At 38.5% G+C, this 22,767-nt stretch overlaps 1 protein-coding gene across 1 annotated transcript in view; it reads right to left on the bottom strand.

Moving 5' to 3' along the window:
• LOC109936213 (probable helicase with zinc finger domain) overlaps positions 1 to 22,767 on the bottom strand; it is a 198,378-nt gene that overhangs the window by 119,404 nt on the left and 56,207 nt on the right. Inside the window, exon 4 of the mRNA XM_048609707.1 lies at positions 19,946 to 20,159. Within this exon, the coding sequence (XP_048465664.1) occupies positions 19,946 to 20,159 (214 nt within the window). The remainder of the gene's footprint in view (positions 1 to 19,945; positions 20,160 to 22,767) is intronic.

Raw genomic sequence — 22,767 nt, 5'->3', positions numbered from 1 at the left:
GTGGAATGAACTGCCAGAGCAAGTAGTAGATGCAGGTACAGTTACAATGTTTAAAAGATATTTGGATAAGTACATGAATAGGGATGGTTTGGAGGGATATGGGCCAAATGCAGGCAGGTGGGATTGATTTAGTTTGGGATTATGGTCAGCATGGACTAGTTGGACCAAAGGGTCTGTTTCCATGCTCTATGACTCTATGGGAGGAGGAGGAGGTCCAGTGGTCAAGGCTACGTAGGTATCAATGACATAGGTCGAACCAAGAAAGAAGTTCCACACACCACTGGAATGGACTATACCTGAACAGTTCTGGGACCAATGTTCTTGTGAACTGCATAATTAGGCAAGTAGAGAAAGTTTGAAACAAAACTGTGGAGGCTACAGAACAAATGTGAAAAGATATGTTACATGTAATATGTGTGAATAAAGCATTCTTAGAATGTTTTCAAGATAATTTCTTAGAGCAGCACATTCTGGAACTGACTAGAGAGTGGGTTATATTAAAACTTAGCTTTATGTAATATGATAGGGTTAATTAATGATCCTAGAATAAAGGCAGCCCTAAGTAGCTACAACCACAATACGATTGAAATTTCTATTCAGTTTGAAAGGGAGAAGAGTGGGTCTAAGACTGGTATTTTAACCTTAAGTAAGAACAATGTGAAATGAAAGCTGAACTAGCAGGAGTGAACTGACATTGTAGGGTTAGGAATAGATCAATAGAGACATCGTGACAGATGTTTAAGAGGATATCACAGACTACTGATAGTACGTATATTCCTACCATAAAAAGAAATGCCAAAGGGAGGACACACCATATATTATTAATTAAGAAGTCAGCAAAGATATATTACTGGGCAAAGATGAATGGCAAGTCAGACACATGGTCAGAATATAAAGAACATTAGAGAATGGCTAAAAGGTTAATCACAAGACAAAAATTAGAGAATCAAGTGGCACAGTGGCGCAGTGATAGCACTGCTACCTCACAGCACCACCGACCCGGGTTCAATTGCAGCCTCGCATAATTGTGGAGTTTGTCTGTTCTCCCCATGTCGGCATGGGTTTCCACTAAGTGCTCCAATTTCTTCCCACGATCCAAAGATGTGCAGGTTAGGTGGATTGGCCATGTTAAATATCTGTAGTGTACAAGGATGTGTAGGCTCGGTGAATTAGTTATGGTAAGTGTGGGGTTACGGGGATAGGGTAGGGAGCTGGGAGGGATGCTCTTTATAGGGTGCTAAATTGCTGGGCCAAATGGCTCTTTGTACACCGTAGGGATTCCATGTTTTAAGAGGAAGCTAGCAGAAATGTGAAAACAGGATTAAGAAATTCTACAGGTATTTAAAATATAAAAGAGTAAGTAATCTAAGTATTCTCAGTCCTTTAAAGATTGGGAATGGGGAGTAAATAGTAGATAATAAGGAAATGATGAATGAAAGTAACAAACATTTTGCTTCTGTCTTCACTATAGAAGATACAAAAACATTCCAGTAATAGCTATATTTCAAGATGGGGAAGTGAGAGAGCAACTTAGTGAAACTGCAATCATGAGGGAAGATATACTAAGCAAATTGGTTGAGCAGTGGACTAACTAGTCTCAGGTCCAAATGGACTTCGTCCCAATGTCTTAAAAGAAGTGGCTAATGAGGGAGTAGGTGCATTACTGTTAATTTTCCAAATTTTCTGAGATTCATGAAAAATTCTGTCTCACTAGAAAGTAGCAAATAGTCCTTCTATTCAAGAAAGGAGAGAAGTAGAAAACTATAGGCCAGTTAACTTGACATCTGTCATAGGAATGGTTTTAAAATTGATCATTAAAGGGGTTATTATAGTTGGGCACATAACTTAGAACAACTGAAGGAACTGGGAAGAGTCAGCATGGATTTATGGAAGAGAAATCATATTTAACCAATCTATTATCTTCTTCCAAGGACTAATTAATTAGTGCTGAGGATAAAGGGGGATCTTGCAGATGCACTGCGTTTAGATTTCCAAAAATCATCTGTAAAGTGTCACATCAAAGACCACTGTGGGAACTAAAGATTCAGAGTATCGGGGGGAAACATATTAGCACAGGTAGAGACTAACTAGCTAGCAGAAAACAGCATTTGGGTTTTTGTCTAACTTACAGGATGTGATGGCTGGAGTACCACAAGGGTCTATGATGGGGCCTCAACGTTTTACAATTTACATCAATGACATGAATGCAGAGGGCAAAGGCACAGCACCTAAATTTGCAAATACACAAAGGCAGGTAGGAAAGCACATTGTAAAGAAGATGGAAGGAATTTTCTGACAGAAATAAATAGGTTGAATGAGTGGGCAATGTTCTGGCAGACAGAATATAACGTAGGAAAATGTGAAGTTGTTCACTTTGGCAGGAGTAATGAGAAAAGCAGAGTATTACTTTAACAGAGAACAAAGGTGGAATTTTGAGATACAGACGAATTTAGTTGTTTAAGTGTATTAATCATGAAAGATTAGTTTGCAGATACAGCACATAATCAATAAGGCTAATGGGATGCTATCTTTATTACGAGTGGAACTAGACATAAAATTAAGGATTTATTACTTTAGTTGTAACCTTCTTTAAATGAGGAGACCAAAACTACACACAGTATTTGAGACATGGTCTCACCAATGTCCTGCATGACTTTTTAAAACTTAATTCATGGATGTGGGCATAGCTGGCTGTGCCAGCATCATTGCCCATCATACTTAGCCTTAAGAAGGTGGTCATGAAGTCCCAAGGCCTTCTTGATTATGTCCTGGACCTGCAAATTAACCTTTATTGACTAATGTATTTAATTATAGAACTAAATTAATTTGTTCCTCAGAATTCCAGATTTATTCTCCATTTTACTAATACTCAGCTGTTTCTCTTTATTTCTGCCAAAGTGAACTATTTCACATTTTCTCACATTTTATTCCATCCGCCTGAATATTGCCCTCTCACTCATCCTATCTATATCTGTCATCAAACTCCTTACATCTTCTTCACAATACACATTCCTACCTAGCTTTGTGTCATCTGCAAATTTAGCTGCTGTGCCTTTGCTCTTTTCATTGCCCAACTAGTAGTGCCCATATCCCATGAATGAATAAAAAAATCATACTTCTTTCACCAGGGCATTGGTGAGACCACATCTCGAATATGATATGCAGTTTTGCTCTCCTTATTTAAAGAAGGATGCAAATGCATTGGAGACATTTCAGAGTAAGTTAATTAAATTGATGCCTGGAGTGAGTGGCAGCACAGTGGCAAAGTGGTTAGCACTGCTGCCTCACAGCGCCAGAGACTTGGGCTCAATTCCAGCCTAGGTGACTGTGTAGCGTTTCCACATTCTCCCTGCGTCTGCATGGGTTTCTGCCAGGTGCTCCGGCTTTCTGCCACAGTCCAAAGATGTGCAGGTTAGGTGGATTGGCCATGTAAATTGTCCGTGCTGTCCAGGAATATGCAGGCTAGGTGGATTAGCCATGGGAAATGCAGGGTTACGGGATAGAGTGGGGGTCTAGGTGGGATGCTTTTTGGAGGGTCAGTGCAGACTTGATGAGCAGAATAGCCTCTTTCTGCAGCAATTCTATGATTTTTAGTGAGTAAAAATTAGATATATTGGGCTTGATTCCATTGGAGTTTCAAGAGTAAAAGGTGACTTGATTGAAATGTATGAAATCCTGAACGACCATTACAAGTTGACATAGAAAGGATGTTTCCTCTTGTAGGCAAATCAGAACTATGGGGCTTTTTTTTTTAAATTAGGGGTCACCATTATACAACAAAGATGAGGACATTTTTCTCTCAGAGGGTTGTGAGATATTAGAGCTCTCTGCCTCAGAAAGTGATCGAAATAGGGACAGTAAATATTTTTAAGGCAGAGGTAAATACTTTTCTTAGGCTAGGGAATCACAGGTAATTGGGGAGGATGGAAATGTAGAACTTTAAAGATATCCAGACCAGCCATGATCTCACTGAATGGCTAGCTGACTCGAGGGTCAAATGGTCTTTTATTACTCCTATTTTGTATATTTGTATGTTCCTGCAATTGCAATTTTATTTTGGTTAGATAGATGTTGAACTCTGCTTTCTGAGCTATTTTCTTGTAACAAAAGATTCTAATGATGACCATAAATCCATTGTTGATTGTTGGAAAAATCCATCTGGTTCACTAATACCCTTCATTGAAGAAACTGCCATCTTTTCTTGAAACAAAAGCAGAAGTTGCTGGAAAAGCTCAGCAGGTCTGGTAGCATCTGTGAAGAGAAGTAAGAGTTGACATTTTGGGTCAGGTGACCCTTCCTCAGAACTGATGGTAGCTAGGAAAATGTCAGTTTATATGCAGAAGATAAGGTGGAGGGAAGGGGTCAGGTGTGAACGATAAGTGGAAACAGAGCCCAACGAGACAGAAGAGCAGTTGGACAGACAAAGGAGTAGAGAACGATCTGGCTAGGAGGGTGAATAGCTGTTAATGAAGACTGTTAGTGGCTAACAATAGGTAGTGTGTAATGGCAGACCATGAGATAACATGGTGTGTGGAATAGGGGGCTAGGACATGGGAGAGTTCAGGCCCTAAAATTATTGAACTTGATATTGAGTCCCGAGGGCTGCAGGGTCCCCAGGTGGAAAATGATCTTCTGGACATGGATGCTGGTGAGATGGTAGGTAAGGTCAAGGGGAATCCTGTCACTGTTGCGGGAGGGAAGAGAGGAGGTGATTATTCTTGCTCAATTGAGTATCTTAACTGCTTTTTAAACTAAGCCAGAACTTCTTCCTCCATCACCCTTTTCAGGACATGTTCCAAGTACTGTATTGATTACTATTTCTGTAATGAAATGTTTCCTTACATAAGTCCTTAGCTGGCTTTTCTGTTAAAAATATACAGTTTGTACTCTTCAGGTTGTGCAAATGAGAAACAGTTTTGTACTGCACAACTTAATTCTTACAACTAATATCAATTGTATTCTCCAGCTCTATTTAAATGTGCCCACAATTTCCAGACTGATTACTACCCTGTGCATCTGGGTACAACAAACAGGAAGTGACTCAGCAGCAGTTAACTTAATTCACATTTTTCATAATTCGCCAGCAGGTGCATATATTGAAAACACATTCTGTGTTATCTGCAATCAGCACAAATTCAGCAATGCCTCTTGTTATCAGCGAAGCTTCATCAGCACAGCAATTGAGATTCCCTATTTTATGAAGTAACCACTTCAAGAAACATTTGCAAAAGCTTTTGCCACTTATCTCTTCACACCTCATTATGAGACAACACATTGCCAAAGAAAATTCCTGAATTCAGAAAGAATAAAGCTTCTAATGTAATAACTAACTTCTGACTCATCACTCCATAGAAGATCAATTAAAATGGAAATAAATCTGAATAGTTCCCTCATGAAACAATTTTGCTTATTTGTATACTTTTATTTCTTCTAACTGAGGATGCTATGAACATTGCTGTCAGAACTTATTATCGTGACACTTTTTTTTTTGGCTTTTTTATGTTTATGCATTCATTAAGCACATACACTTATCCAACGAAAAGGTTTAAGCTGAATGGCCTTTTCTTATTCTACACCGTTCTACCTTCTTCTCTATTCAGCAAAACCATCTTGTCTCCAAATCCTTTTCACAAAAATATTGAAGCAAAGATTTCCATCTTGCAATCTAAGTGTGGATTCTCACCTACAAACAAGAAAGTTTGCCAAATTAAACTCCAACCAGCTTGAATAGCTTCTCAGTGAGCTATTAGCCTCAACACTAAAGTCCAAATGAAAAGCTGGCAGCTTCTGGACCTGGGAGATCATTGTTAGTCTTCAGGGGATCAAGTGGTGAAAAAGTTAAGGTTTTGCTTTTGGATCTCAGGGACAGGGGGTCAAAGACAAGGACTTTTAATTGTCGAAAAAATCTCCAATGACAACAGTGATCTTTCAACAACCTCTTTTAAAGAACCTATTCCAGTTTCTTCCAAAAAATTTGAAATAAGTCATTTTTCAAAAATCCTTCAGACTTAAGTCCTCCAAGAAATTTTAATATGAAGCATCTTTGTAACTATGATCATTGTCTGACATATTCATGGTGTGAATGTTGCTTGTCACTTATCAGTCCAAGCCTGGATGTTGTCAAGGTCTTGCTGCATATGGACCTGGACTGCTTTAGTATCTAGAGAGTCAGGAATGTCACTGAACATTGTGCAATCACCAGTGATCATCCTCACTTATAACCTTATGATGAAGGAAAAATCATTGAGAAAGTAGCTGAAGATGATAGTGCCTAGGACACTATGCTGAGAAACTCATGCAATGACATTCTGGGACCGAAATGATTAATCTCCAACAAGCATAACCATCTTCCTTTGCATGAGGTTTGACTCCAACCAGTGGAGAGTTTTCCTACTAATTCCCATTAACTTTAGTTTTCCCAGGGCTCCTTGATGCCACTCTCTGTCAAATGCTGCCTTGATGTTGAGGGCAATCACTCTCACCTCACCTCTGGAACTCAGCTCTGCTGTCAATGCTTGGATCAGGAGTTTCAGGAGCTGAGTGGCCCCGGCAGAACCCAAACTGAGCATCACCGGATAATAAAGGCCTGATGCAAATTGGAAGAAACTACTAATTGAGCGTTGCTATTTGTTAAAAAAAAAGAACAAGTCAACATTATGTTATCTGATCTACTCAAACTTAACTTGTATATTCTTCCAGTCCTCAGCTGGATATCATATAAAGCAATTTTTTTGGCAGAACGGTAAAAATTGAGCTTGATTTATTTCTAATAATACAATTATTTAGTTACATAGATGAATTTAAGGGGAATCCACATAAATATCAGGGAGAAAAGAAGAGAAGAATACACTGATATACCGAAGATGAATGGTAGGAGGCTCATGTGAGCATAAACATCCTATTGGGTTGAATAGCCTGTTTCTCCACTCTACACTTTATGTAATCATTAATAGGATATACCATTCACTGCACTTCAGTGACAAACTTCTCCATTGTGAAGTAAAACACCCATTTGCCTTTCCTGCTGGTCCATAGTTGGATTGATGATTTCAGTGTCTTGTGAACTATAATCATGAAATCGATTTCTTATCAATGTGCTATAACAATTCTTTAATGTATTAAGAAAGAATGAATGCAACCTTTTTTTGTTAAAGAGGATTGGTAATGCTGCACTGTAATGCATTGGCATCATACCAAATAAACCCAGGTTTACAAAACAGGGATTAAATTTTATATATGAGTATATGCATATATGTTGTACAGAGGAATAAAGTATATTTAATAAGACAGGACAAGCATACATAACAGACAGTGCAAGGAAAAACCTTGAGTTTCTGGACTCAATAGTAGCACCAATGCTTCTGAGCCAAAAACTCTGGGCTCAACTCCAAGACCTAATGGCCACGGAGGTTCAAACAGGTTCATAACCAGCCTAGTTATCTCTCCAATACTTTCCTATTATGTCCCAAAGAGGGAAAAAGAAATCTGTATCAAGATAAGAAAGGAAGGAAGATACAAACTGCAAAACTAATTGATGCGTGAATATTAACCATTTTGTTTGAGGTGCTACATGCAAGTATTTTCTCTTACTTACTTTAATCTTATAGGTAGACAAGTTAACTTTGGCTCAGTTGAAATGATCAGTGTTGTGACAGAGAGCAGCTAAGTGCTTAGCCTGAGCAAATTTGTCCTTTTCTGGCTGTGACAGAAGAAGGAAAATCTCAGAATATGCAGGAACCAGAAAGAATGACTCCTGGGACCATGGATGTACTGAACTACATTCAGATTAGGATTTTCATCTGAAAGGTTAACTTGTCCTCCTGATGCTGGCTAATGTGCATTTTGGATTTCCTACAGTAAACTTGTAACCTTGCAGGGATATAATTAAGAATGATTCTGGCATTAGATGGCTTTGTATTGAGGTAGTAGCACTTCAATCTGAGTCAGAAGGTCATAGGTTCAAGTTCTATTGCAAAAATTGGAACATGAGATCCTGACTGACATTTAGCAATATTGAGCTAGCGCTTTGCTGTTACAGATGCTGTATTTGTGATCAGACATTAAACATGAGACCTGTCTGCCCTCTCAGATCCCAAGGCAGTACTCAAAGAGCTGGAGAGTTCTCCTAAAGCCTTGGGTAAAATTGAATCCTCAACCAAGTAAAAAGTAATCAATTAACGGATTATCTGATTACTTACATCATTGCTGTCTGCAGGACTTTCACGTACACACACAATTACTGCTGCATTTTCGTACTTTAGAAAAGCTACTACATTCCAGAAGAGTTTCATTGCAAAGCAATTTGCGCCATCCTGAGGTTGCAAAAGTGCTGCAGAAATACAAGGTTTCTCTTTGTATTACAGTTCTAACATGTGCAAATAAGGCTTGATTTCAACAATAAACATAAAATACACAATTACATTGAAGAAAGCTAGGTTAAAAGTTACAGATATGTGCAGGTTCACTTTGTTATTATATTTTTCAACCAGATTGTTAAATTGTTCCATAATTTATTTAGATCTGATGCTGAACTGTATCTCAATTCCATTTACTCATCTTTGCTCCATATGTCCCTTGATAGTCATACTGAAGAAAAACTGAATAATGCCAACACTGAAAATTTCAACTTACCCAACACTTAGAAATTTTGATCAAAGAGTTCCTGATTTCCAATAATCTTTTTGTGCACTTCCTACTTCAGTTTTGAATAATCTTGCTCTAATTTTTGAAAAGTGTTGAATAGCCTACCTCTCTTCCTTTGTAAAAGACACACAACCCTGCTAAACATCAAAAGTAAAATAGAAAATATGAACACTAGATTTAATCTGGTATTTCACTTCGCCAGTCCACTTTTAAAGTGAGTCCGTCATTTTACTTGATCGAATTTATTTCGGAAGAATTTATGCAGAAAAATACAGCACCTCTGAACACCGGTTGTGTGGAAAAGGCAGAGGAAAAGTTGCCAGCTTGTATGTCCTTTCATCATTTCTGCATTGATCAGTACTTGAATTCCATTCTCTAGTTTTCATCTGACTGTTAACATATACGAAAACACAATAGTGCAATATTTTTATGGACTTATTTCATCATATTTTAAATCAACTGGAAATATTTACAGAAGAGAGGCCAGGATTTACAGGATCTACATCAAGTTGACCAAATTTTTTTTATTCACTTGTGGGATATGGGTGTTGCTGGCTGGCCAGTATTTATTGCCCATTCCTAGCTGCCCTTGAACTGAGTGGCTTGCTAGGCCATTTCAGAGGTTTTCATGGTCATCAATACATTCTTAATTCAAGATTTTTTTTATTTATTGAATTTAAATTCCACCATCCACCACGGTGGGATTCAAATCCCGGTTCCTAGACCATTAGCTAAGTTTCCAGATTAAGAGTCTAGCGATAAAACCAGTAGGCCATCATGTCACCAATTGGTAGTCACTTAGGAAGCAAAATGTTTTGCTTTCGGGGCAAATTGAATAGTAAGTGGTCAAGACGTTTAGTAAGAAGCATGTTTACAGATTTCTTTTATAATTTATTCATGGGATATGGGAGTGGATGTGGCTGCCACATCTAGGTCAAATGTTGCCTTGATATCAAAGACGAGTCACTCTCATCTCTCCTGTGGAATTAAGCTCAATTATTCACGTTTTGGGCAAGGGTGTAATGGGGTGTACAGGAGAATGGTTCTGGCAGAATCTGAACTGAACATCAATTGGCATACTATTATTGAGTCTGTACGATTTGATAACACTGTTGGTTACACATTTCTATCATTTTGTTGTTGAGGTACTGATTGTGCTTGTCTTAATTTTTGTAGACAGCACATACCTGTGCAATTTTATACAGTTGGGTAGATAGCAGTGTTGCAGCTGTATAAAAACAGCTTGGTTGACACACAATTAGCTCTGGAACATAAGTCTTCAGGACTGTAGCCAAAACGTTACCAGGGCCTACAGCCTTTCTGTATTCCACCTGGTTAGCCCTTGCTTCAAATCACAGGGAGTAAGCTAAATTGGCTCAAGATTGGCTTTTTTTAATGCAGGGACCTCAGGGAGGCTCCAGTGGATCACCCACTTACTTTCACTGGCTAGGTATGGTCTATTTCTTCAGTCTTGGCCTTTGCGTTCAAACGTTGGCTTCACAATCATTGAGAATATGTTGTTCCTAGAGCCATCACTTCACATTAATTGTTTAATTGTCTGTCACCATTCAGGACTAAACATGGCAGCTTTGTAGAGCTTAGCTTAGTTCTGCTATAATATACTACACTTGCTGTTTAGCATGTATGTAGTACTTTACTGGAGCTTCACCAGGCTGGCACATCATCTTCCAGCACACCTGGTACTATTCATGTTCCTGATATTTTCTTCCACACTCCTCAAAAGAACATGAATTGGCTCCTGACCCTCATAGGAATTAGCCATCATATGAACTAACAGATTGTCTGGTTATCATGGTGAAATAAAATCCGGTGCTAATGTTAGCCCACAGTTTTAAACTGCTACAACAGTTCCGAATCTATTCCACTTAGGATGTTAGTGGTGCCACACAACATGATAGATGGTTCAGCCTCAGACATGACTTTGTTTACTTTGTTTGGTCATCATTCCTACCAATACTGTCCTTTGTGAATATCAATGCAAAGTACTTGTTAAGGACCTCACGCACTTCTTCCGGCTCCATTCATAAATTCCCTCCTTTGTCCTTGAATGGATCCACCCTTTCCCTAGCTAGCCTCTTGCTCGTTACATAAAACACCTCGGGATTTTCCTTAATCCTATTTGCCAAAGACATTTCATGGCACCTTTTAACCTTCCTAACTTCTTCTTTAAGTTCTTTCTGCTTTCTTTATTTTCTCCGAGGGCCATGTCTATCTTCAGTTTCCTAAACCTTATGTATGCCTCCTTTTCCTTTTTGACTAAACTCACAATTTCTCTTGTCATCCAAGATTCTTAAGTCTTGCCATCCTTATCCCTGTGTATGGTCTGATCAATATTTGATCCAAGTTTAGCAAATCTTCCCTACATTTCAGTCCTATCCCTTTATAAATAAAGTCTAGTCCTTTGGTTTTAATTTTGTATTATCTTGTTAATCTGCACCACAACATTTAGTGATTGAATTAATTGTACTCTGACAATTTAACTGGGAACAGTACACTGATAATTGTGTCCCACTGTTCCATAAACTGTCACAAATAGGTATATACCTAATTAAAACACCAAGATGATCAATTTGCCTCACTGACTGCTTTTGAACCCCAAAACAATTCACACCAGGTTTCATTATGAACAGGAAAACAACTCTATCTATTGGAAACACAATTCTTTAACATATATTACTGATCTACAATGTGATTTAAACTGTGCCTGTTAAACCCCAAATTCGCATATACCTTCACGAATAAGACAGACAAAAGACAGAGTTTGACAGAAATATTATGGGTGAAAAAAATACAGACAGTGAAAACAAAATTTTGATGATCACAAGTCCATACCACAAGGTGGCTAGTTAGTTATCATGATTGTTTAGCTTTTAGAAATGATCACACACTGTATCTGTAGAGATTTGATCATTCTTCCGCAATTTGACCAATTTGAAAGCTGTAGTCAAGCAATTTTTCTTAACTCAGAAAATATGGTGCTGCTTTGACTCAATAATGGAACAATCTCTTTGCTCCAAAAGCAGCATAGTCTAGTGCAGCTAAAAATCGTACAACTTGATTTTTCCAAATTTAAAAACTCTTTCGGTATTTTAGCCATATAACAGTGTCCAACTTCCATTCCAGTTTATATTCCAAAAAGGATAAAATGTGATCCCTCACAAAACCAAAAATCTTTCTGTTCCTTTATCCTACCTACTCTTACACTTTCCAAGTGTGGTGGACATGTGGAATGCGCTGCCGGCAGTGGTAATAGAGTCAGATACTTTAGAGACATTTAAGCGACTCTTGGATAGGCACATTGGAGGATAGTAAAATGTAGGGTAGATTGATCTTAGTAGGATAATAGGTCGGCACAACATCGTGGGCCAAAGGGCCTGTACTGTGCTGTACTTTTCTATGTAATATTGCTAGACTATTAATCCAGAGGCCTGGTAATGTTCTAGGGACTTGGGTCCAAATTCTGCCATGGTAGATGGTGGAATTTGAATTCAATAACTTTCTGGAATTAGGAGTCTAATAATGACCATGAAACCATTACTGATTGTTGGAGAAACCTATCTGGTTCACTAACATCCTGAGGAAAAGAAACTGCCGTCCATACCTGATCTGGCCTACATGTGACTCCAGACCAAAGCAACATGGTTGACACTCAACTACCCTCTGGGTAATTAGGAATGAGTAGTAAGTGCTGGCATGGCCAGTGATGCCCGCATCCCATGAATGAATAAAAAAACACCAGTTTACATTTTTCCCATACTTGTTTTATATCATTGTTTGTCAGTACATTGCTGTTTATTTTCCAAAATTCTGTTCTCAGCTCCTCAAAGATCAGCTTTTCTCCAGTCAATTAACCTAGTTTTCATCATCTATTGCTGGGCTGTTTTCCTATTTTTACATCTCTTATCGGCCCATTTCCATTCCCCACTATGAAATTGAATAGAAAATCTTCTCTTGATAGACTTTCTACATATTGTAGGAACTCCAATCCCTTACTCCATTAACTACCTGTCCTTTCTGATTACATCAGGGTAACTGAAATTCCCTGTGATTATTATCCTATTTGTTGCTTAATTCCTGAATTTGATAGTATATTTCTTCCTTTACGTCCGTGCCAGTATTAAGTGGTCTGCAGTTTAGTCTGATTAAACCTCTATTATCTACACCCATATGTATCTTACATTATTATACTGCCATTACGTTATGTCTAACGAGAACAGTTCACCTGCCTCTACATTTTCTCCCTCTTAAATATGTTAGACCATGAATGTTTAGTTCCATTGTGATTTTTATGTAGCTTTGTTTCAGTGGTCCATATGATGTTTGCTGTCTCCCAATGCATGATTGCCTCCAGGTTTCTTGTCTTATTACATATACTGTGTGCATTGCTGCTCAGGCATTTTAACTCATTTCTGCTCACTATATTAAATCACCTTTTAAACTCCCATTCTATGATTATTTTTATAGTCTTACCATCAATGTCTTCCTTTACTTGAAGCTTTCCTATGCTCAGCTGCTCTATTTTATTTACATGTAAGGTCTTTACATCTCTGGTACATCCCTTACCCTCAACTTACAACTTTAAAACCTTTGTCTCCTCCCAATTAACCCCTCTATGAGGACATGAGCATCATCCAATTCAGATGGAGCTCACTCCATCAGTATGGCTCCATCCTGTTCCAGAATGGGTACCAAGCTTCTGACATTAACTCTTCAGCCAGATATTAATTCTCTTGGTTGCTTCTAGACCTAATTTTCATGCGGTTCAGGGAACAATGCACAGACTATTACTGTCAAGGTCCTGCTTTTTTATTTCAGAGCAGGACCTTCTCCCTGTTGCTACATACAATGCTTGTTCCAATGTGGACCATGATAACTTAAGTTACCCCTTCTCTTTCCAACTTTCTATCCATAAACTGAGATATCCCTTAGCCTGGCAATGGGCAAGCAACACAAACTTGGGAGGGCTCATTTTTGATTGCAGAAGTCACTGCCTAACCACTAATTAGAGGACCCAATTGCTGTCCCATTTTCTATTCTGCTGTTACATGCTGCCTACCCTTAACCCAATAGGCAAGCATGTGAGTCATAGCGATCTGAAAGCTGTCCTCCTTGTGAATTTTCCTCCTGTCCTCACAGACAATAAGTACATCAGAAACTGTTTGAAAAGGTTTGAGACTGCAGAGTTTCTTTCTTAATTTGCTCTAAATCCCCACTATCAGGCTTCCATCAGTCACTCCTTTCTTTTCCTGAACTTGTGCCTCCCTCTAGGGCCTTATTGTACTCTGAATAAAACGGTCCAGAAATCTCTCCACCTCCTTTATTTGTCAGTTTTTCCAACTTGCTCATGACTCTGAGTCAGAGAGATGAGAGTTGGATATATCTCCTGCAGACTTGTTTGCTTCGGAAGCTCATTGTCCATAAATTCCCATGTCTGCTGTCCAGATATACAATCTCTTTTGCCATATCATGAACTAATTAATTAGTTCTGAGGAAGGGTCACCGGACCCGAAACATTAACTCTGTTTTTTTCTTCACAGATGCTGCCAGACCTGCTGAGCTTCTCCAGCAATTTTGTTTTTGTTCCTGATTTACAGCAAGTCCAGTTCTTTCCGTTTTTAACTAATTAATTAATTAACAATTACATACCTGCTATCTTCCGCTCATGCCTCTCGTTCCCTCTCTTGGACTATTCCTTGCTGTGTAAGAGAAAAGAACAACACCTCTTCCTTCACTATACCAAATATCCTTACTTCCAAAGACCCCAAGTAAATAGTCTTTCAAAATAGTAATCCATTGAGCTTACACCCCTTGCTATTTCTTAATAGTCTATCTTCACATTGCTCAGTTACAATTCAATTGATTTCTGTCAATTTTACTTCCTGGTGTCAGTGCATCAATAATTAACTTAATACATTAGATTTCCTTATCAAGCATCACAATCTTTTTTCTGTGTAAATTTCCAAAAACGTTGTTTCGATTTGGATGCTTTACATAAGTTCAAAGCTTAATATTTACAGGTTAGTTAGTGAATGGTTTGTGGATAATCTGACTTTTTGAGGTCAACACTTTTATTTCAACTCCATGCCACCACAAAGGACATTAGCCACATCCTCCTCTGGTCAACGATACTTAGCTGACTGCCAAGAGCTAACTGTGTCTCCCTCTCTCTTGGGATGAAGTGGAGAAAGAATGAGTTGGAAACTGTCCAAGGGTTTGAGAAGATCTGTTTCTCTTTTGCAAAAAACTGAAATCCTAAGTAGGTTTATTACCACATGTGAAAATATATGCCATTCCCTTCCCCTCTCTTGAGGTCAAACTCTAAATTGCATCATCAGATCCAAGCATAAACCAGGTACAAGCTAAAATGAAACAACTGTCTCTTTTGGTATAACGAACCTGCTTCACCTCCATGAACTGTTGCATTTAGATAGCTTTATGGTTAATGACTAGCATATTGAAGTTAGTTTAAATGAGGATAGACTGTTGATAATTTATTGGTGGAAAAGAACAAGAATTTTGAATTCATATTGGAGGCAGCACATTGAATACACTTGTGCAGCCTGTGCTGTGTGCTAAGTCAATGTCAATCATTCTTGTTAGAAAATATTTGAAATGACCAGGTTTAAATTGTGTACACTGGAAAAGACATATACCCAAAACACGAAGTAAATGACAGACATTCAGTACATTTCCCCATTGTGTCAACAAAACAGGTGAAAATTATCTATGCAGACTGCTTTTTATTTGCACATTTTAATTCCACGACAGATTAATGCCATCAATTACCACTTAATTAGAGTTGGGTGTAAACTTAGACAGCCCTCAATAGAGACAGCGAACTGCAACTGATTGCACAATGCGCGTAATGCAAGCAAAAATCCCACACTGTCCAAGGTCGTCTATATACTTTCCATCTGTGGCTCTTTCATACAAGTACAGAGGAGAGAAGTGTGACTGACAGTCAAATTAAGCATTTGAAAGCTTTGCAGGCCAAAGTTTGGTCAGGCAGGCGAGAAATATTTTGGATCACCGCCAGTGCTATTAATATTTCAAAGAAAACAGCCAGTGACCAAACCATGCGATTAAAAAAAACCCTTGCTCTATTTTGAGTTTCCACTCTATTTCATATCATCTCTTAAACCAGAAGCAATATTAGTTTTCTTACAAGATCTTAGGCAACAGCCTTTCTTGAAGGTTTTCTTTTTAAATTTCAAGAATAATTTAAGACCACAGTGCTTAAGGCATCATGCTAGTACACATTTGGTTTGAAACCTTTTCAATCTAACAAACTATGTGACGAATAAATTAAAAATCCAGTGTCATGGCAGTGATGCATGCACAAACACACAGGTGCACACCAACTTATGAACAGAAGTGTTTTATACAAAGGATTGACAATACATGGTGTGAACTACTGAATGAAATCTATTTGAGGGTTTTGAATGGTTTAGATATATAGCAACACATCATGAGTTACAAGTTGTATCCAGCCTAAATTATTAATGTCTATATTTAAGATTAAGAAGAAACAGATTTTCGCTATTACTTGTCTGAACACATGCAATCAAGGAGTTCACGTGGCATAGTGGTAGTGGGCCTACCTGTGAGTTGGACAACTCAGCTTGAAGTCTCACCTGCTCCAGTATCTCTGAACAGATTGATTAAAGGTATCCGTACAATCAGGAGGCTAAGGACCTGTGGCTCAGTGACAGCATCCCTATTTCTGAACCAGAGCTCTGGGTTCAAGTCCCAGTTGCCATGGAGATGTGTCAAAACATGTGCAAACATGACGATTTTAAAAAAATCTTTAGAAATGGAATATCTGTAACACTGGGTGGGGAATGAGAGGAAAGACTAATAAAGTCAATATGCTCTACATAAAAAGGTACATCTATCTTGATTTTGAGCTCTACAGCTAGTCATGAATCTATTAATAGTGGTAGCAGAGAATGGTGCCTAAAATCGTAGGTTGGAGACTAAGCTTTCTTTCAGATATGAGCTTGCAATTAGAGTTATTTTGGAGAAGAATGATTTCAATCAAGTTTATAGTGTGGACATGATTTCAGACCAAATTTTTGTGAAACAGAACCTTATAAGAAGTGGATTTGTGGAGATGGGTTACGTCTTTACCAAGAAGAAAGTAAGCTATGGCCTTGGCACAGTTGCCCCTTACTAGAAGCAAGATCAGATGAGAAGGATTCTCAGAGCTAGAGACTCAAGAATTGGACACCAATGAATGTTTGGAAAATTTTATTCAAATTTATGAACACTCATAGGAAAAGATGTCCTATCAAATGTACATAAATTATGGTCAGACTGATAAATTTAGAAAGCCAATGGATAAGCTATAGAGTATATAATGTAATTTAACAGACTTTTTGCAAGATTGCAAAAGATCTACTTGAAGATCCTAATTCAGTGCTTGCTTTTAAATTCCTGGATTATGCCAAGGTGTCAAATATGGATAGACTGTTAACTGGAATATTAACTGGTAAAACCTTTTATAACAGTTTTCAAGATACAAATGAGACATTCGGCACGAACAAAAATAAAGTAGGATTCAATGATCGTGGCTTTTCAGGCCATCTAAATATTGGATGCAAGCAACAGTATGAAGAAAGGGTCATAACCAAAAGAGGATAAAATCACCTTTGGTAGTTATGACAGGAACTGGGAAACTATACTATAAGAATGAACTCCAGGTATGCATGGAGAATGGTCAACAAATTTTTATATCCAATCCTAAATATCATTATGTAATGAGTTGTCCTAAAGGGCATAACACATTTTAAAATGATACATGACACAGAAGTTCAAAGTGAGAAGAGAGGAATACTTATCAGGCAGAAGGAATCATACTTTAGCCCAGTAATAAATGTTCTAGTTACAGATGCATGCAATGGTCCAGTGTTGGACTGTGGATGTACATTTATTTAAAGAAAAGGAATATGTTAATATCCTTATATAAGTCTGAGAAAAAACAGATAGTAGTTATGAATTGTTCGTGCATATATAAACAGAGAACATCTACAACACTGTGAATAAAAGGGAAGTCAATAAACTCTTTCCATGAAAGAAAAGATGTGCGTCTTAATTGTAATCTCTACAGCTGGCTTAGAATATATTAATATGCATAAAGTGAAAATGATATTTTTGTAAAATTTACCCTTTCCATCCTAGGCAAAATTAAAATTATGTTTTTAATGCAGTTCAAGTCCTTCACAGAATGAGTCAACAGAAATTACTTTTTGTCCATTGTTTATGTTTGCTCACACTGTACCTCATATGCAATGCAAACAACTGACTTGGATGAATAGTTTTACATCCAACAGAAAAATTTTCCCCAGATTGGTCTCTCTCTGGCCCTATTTAAAAAGACGTGTTCACAAGCAAGGGTTATATGTGAGAAATCAGAGAGGTGCACAACAGCTACAATCACCAAGACTAGACAGCTTGGAAGCAGAATGATGGTGGGCGAGTCCAGAATCAAGGGTTATAGTTTAAGGAAAAGGGATAAACCTTTTAGGACTGAGATGAGAAGTGGTTAAGGCCAAAGTATTGCATTTTCAATAAGGAGGTAGCTATAGTTCTTGTGGCCAAAGGGATCAAGAGATATTGAAGGAGGGCAGGATTAGGGTATTAAGCTCAATGATCAAATATAATCATATGTGAATGGCAGAGCAGGCCCGAGGGTTCAAATGGCTTATTTTTGCTCCTCTCTTCCTTGTTTCTATGTCTAAATCATTACAGTTACCAATTCTCCTTTCTTTATCTTTCCTACAGTTTAATGTTTGTACTATTGCTATTATGTAGTCCACACATAGATTGTAGTTATGAGGTTAAACCGAAGGTACAAATGCAACGCAAGTGAAAGTGTATTAAAGCATTTCTTGACCTCAAAGATGTTGTTAACATGAAAATTGGCAGCTTTGGACTAAATATGTGCTTCAGAAGAACAACAAGATGATGCCTATTAAAACAAACGTGTCCAATCAGCTATTCTTCTGAGATTTGTAGGCAGAACCATTTTGTCTGGGAGCATATTGTTTGTTTGTTCAAGGTGTATCATTCATGTATCTTTCTTTGCAGTCTTATTCTTTTTGATTAAGCCCAGGTCTAATATATTCCAATGGGTTTGCAATCCATCTCACGGTTTCTGAACATACATCTTACAGTACAGCAGAAGAACCACTCTTTTTGTCACTGCAAAACATGCTACAGCATGAACACTGAATAGAATCATACAGCACTGAAAGAGACCTGTCGGTCCAACTCTTCAGCAACGACCCGGCATACCGATCTGACTTAGTCTCATTTGCCAGCATTTGGCACATATCGCTGTCAATCCTATTCATATACCCATCCAAATGCCTTTTAAATGATGTAATTGTACCCACTCCACCACTTCTTCTGGCAGCTCGTTCCATACACACATCACCCTCTGTGTGAAAATGTTGCCCCTCAGGTCCCTTTTAAACCTTTCCCCCCTCACCTTAAACCTATGCCCTCTAGTTTTGGACTCCCCTACTCTGGGTAAAAGAACTTGGCTATTCACCCTATCCATGCCCCTCATGATACAAGGTCACCACTCGGTCTCCAACACTCCAGGGAAAAAAAGCATCAGCCTATTCAGCCTCTCGTCTAGAGCTCAAACTGTCCAATCCTGGCAACATCTTTGTAAATCTTTTCTGAACCCTCTCAAGTTTAACAACATCTTTCCTGTAACAGGGAGACCAGAATTGAATACAGTAGTCTAAAAGTGGCCTAACCAATGTCCTGTATGGCTGTGACATGACATTCCAACTCCTATACATAATGCACTGACCGATGCAGGTAGGCACGTCAAATGCTTTCTTTACCACCCTGTCTATCTGCAACTCCACTTTCAAGGAACTATGCACCTGCACCCCTGGGTTTCTTTGTTCAGCAACACTCCCAGGACCTTGCCATTAACTGCATAAGTCCTGCCCTGATTTGCCTTACCAAACTGCAGCACCTCACATTAATTTAAATTAGGCTCCATCTGCCACTCCTCAGCCCATCTGATCAAGGTCCCATTGTACTCTGAAATAACCATCTTCACTGTCCACTCCACCACCGGTGTTGGTGTCATCTGCAAATTTACTAACTATACCTCGTATATTCACATCCAAATCATTTATATAAATGATGAAAAGCAGTGGACCCAGCACCTGTGTTATTTATTGGTAGATATATTGCCAATGTTGGTTTATTCACCTCTGCTATTGCACCAAAACACACACATGAAAATGAGTTTTACCTGGGAACAAGTCTTTGCTGGTGATGCCTGGAGTCTGCCAGTAAAAGCTGTAAAATTTTGAATGGTTCGAGGGATGAATTCAGGAGCCAGAGGGTTGAGCACACAGCCTCTGCTGAGTTCCAAGTTATCAAGCTGTGTCTTGATCTCATGTAAGGTGGCTCCGTGGAGGCTTCCATTTTTGTGACAAAGGAAGATGAAATGCTCCCAAATTTTCCTACAAAAAGAACAATTCCAGTAAGTGCTTCGATGGAACTCAAGTTTAACAATGCAAACCAAGGAATTCTGTCAGGAATCATCATGTGCCTCAAATCATTACCATTTTGACTTGTAAAAAATGCCATTTGTACATCGAACCCTTGCTATTAAAAGTACAATGTCCATACACTGGAGATTTTTTGGCAAGGTTATGCTCCTGACACAACATTTCATCGGCTGCAAAAGTAACTCAGTACAGCAGAAACTACTTTCCTCTATATTCCAAATTTTAACTTTAGCTTATCTTCAAAAAACTTAGAACAACAGAATGAATAAATTTTGTTCACAACATTTCCAATTAATTACTTGTCAAAAATCCTAAGTGACCATTAATGATCCAGTAAAGCACAAAGCTTCAGAGCAGAAGTCAAGGTATATGCATAATCAGCAGATTTGGTGACGTCAGAGGACCAGATAAGCAGCCTTCTAAGAAAATTTCAAGCCGATCAGTTGTATTCACCACAAGTAGAAAAACAATAATATTCAAAAGCTAAGTTCACACAAGATATATGTGCCTGAAAACTGCCAAGTATATATTCTACATCACTACTACTTTCCAAAAGCACATCATGGTATATCCAACAAAAATACCAACATCTGACATATCTCCAATGAAATGCAATCTTCTTTTATTGCTTGAAGCATAGAACATGATTAGTTAATGCAACTCATTTACTTATCTCAAATGGAACACAAGTATCAACTTCCAAATCAGCCACTGTCCTTTGATAAATAACAGAATACTCAAAGTACAGAGACTAAGCAAAGATACACCATACAAATGCTGTTGAACAAAAGAAACAAACAAAACAGAAAATGTATAAAGGAGAAAACCGTTATAAAGAACAATAGCATACTATCATTCAATTGACTATTATTCAATTAATCTCCACTGACATTTAAAAAGCAGCTTTGTGTTTTGGCAGCTTTACTCAGTACTACTACATTTTTCATCCAATATTTTAAGAATCCAACATAAGAACGTAAGATATCGGAGAAGTAGGCCATTTGGCACCTCAAGACTGCCCCTCTATTCAACACCTCATTCATGTCAGCTCAGCATAGGTATCAACTCCTTAACAATTCAAAATTCAAGATAAGGTGTCATCTCATTGATGAAAATTCAATGTTAATATTTTCAGAAACAAATCACAATCCAAATCTACATCACTCTGAAAAAACAGTTGAGATAACAATTCAACAGCATTCTTGTAATATTCATTATACTAGCAAATCTCACATGGCAGTGGACAGCGTTATGGCTGAGTATAATCTATGGTGAACTGGGTTAGGGAGAAGGATAATTGTACTTCGGTCGTCACAATATTTCAACCCCGGTTTTGATGTAAACATATGGCATACTTCCTTGAATATAATGCATTTCATGTTATTTTTTCCCAGTTTTTTTTGTATTCAGACGATTTCTATTAGAATCTATCAGGTTAAAGTTTTCCTCCAAGGCATTTACATCTGCCTTTACAAATTCCTAACTGCTGAGTAATTTGTTCATCATGATAATCCTTCACTGCTCAAAATTTCTCTCAGACCACCTTTGATGCCCTTATTCTCAACAAAAAAATTGAGTCTGTCATCATTTCTGCTGTTCCAATGTCCACTTTCATCCCAGGTTTGAAATAACTGCACAGAAACTGGTGTCCCTTCATCATTTCACCCTTTATTTACTAGTGCACAGTACACTGCCCGTGTCCAGCCAGCTCAGAGTCCTCAACTGGGGAGATTCTAATCTTGTGGTTACATTGGTTAGCCCAGGCTTTCTTGATTGGCCCACAATAACAACCACAATCAAGAACCTTGCACTCAACAAGGTCCACCTGGTTCCAATCACTACATCCCTACCACCTCCCCCCATCCCCCAGGTCAGGGAACGTAGGCCTGATCTTTCACTTGTAGCTTCTTGTGTGATGTTTTCGCCCCAGGTTCAGTTCCTCTGACTGGAACTCAAACACAGTCATATGTGCGGACCATGCCTCGTCTTTACATCGGAACGTCTCAAGAGAGTCTCCTCCTTTTCTTCCGGTGGCAACAGTATCGAGGCTGCATCCATTTTGGACTCTGAGTTTCCCTTGAGACTAGGAGGGGGAGCACCTGCGGTTTCTGCCAGGCCTTGGGGCTGTTCTGAGTGGACAGGTATGTTTCACACCCGCCCCGTTTGCGAGGTAATGGCGTTCAGGTGATCTAAGTGTTTGTTCTTGATAGTATCACCGAGCCAAACTTTGTAAGTCATGGGACCTGACCTCGCGTCAACCTTGCCTTGTACCCATACTGGGCCATTTCCATGGTTCCAGCACTGAACTTCGTCCCCTGAATTAAATTGTCTCTCTTGCTCAGAGGCAGCATTTGGCTAGCATTGGTGCTCCTGCTGCCGTTTCACCCTTCCCCTTCAGGTGTGGAAATACCTGGTGCGGAGTCTTCTCCCCATCAGCAACTCCGCTGGAGCTATCCCTGTTGTTTCTTGTGGGGTAGTCCTATATCAAACAGGAACCGGGACAGATTGGTCTCAATTGATGCTGTAAGCTGCTTCTTTAAGCCTGCCTTCAACATTTGGA

Source organism: Rhincodon typus, chromosome 21, assembly GCF_021869965.1.
Source record: "Rhincodon typus isolate 14 chromosome 21, sRhiTyp1.1, whole genome shotgun sequence".
NCBI classification, from domain to species: Eukaryota; Metazoa; Chordata; class Chondrichthyes; order Orectolobiformes; family Rhincodontidae; genus Rhincodon; species Rhincodon typus.
Note: the sequence above shows the minus strand (reverse complement) of the source record. Positions and strands in the feature narration are given on the sequence as shown.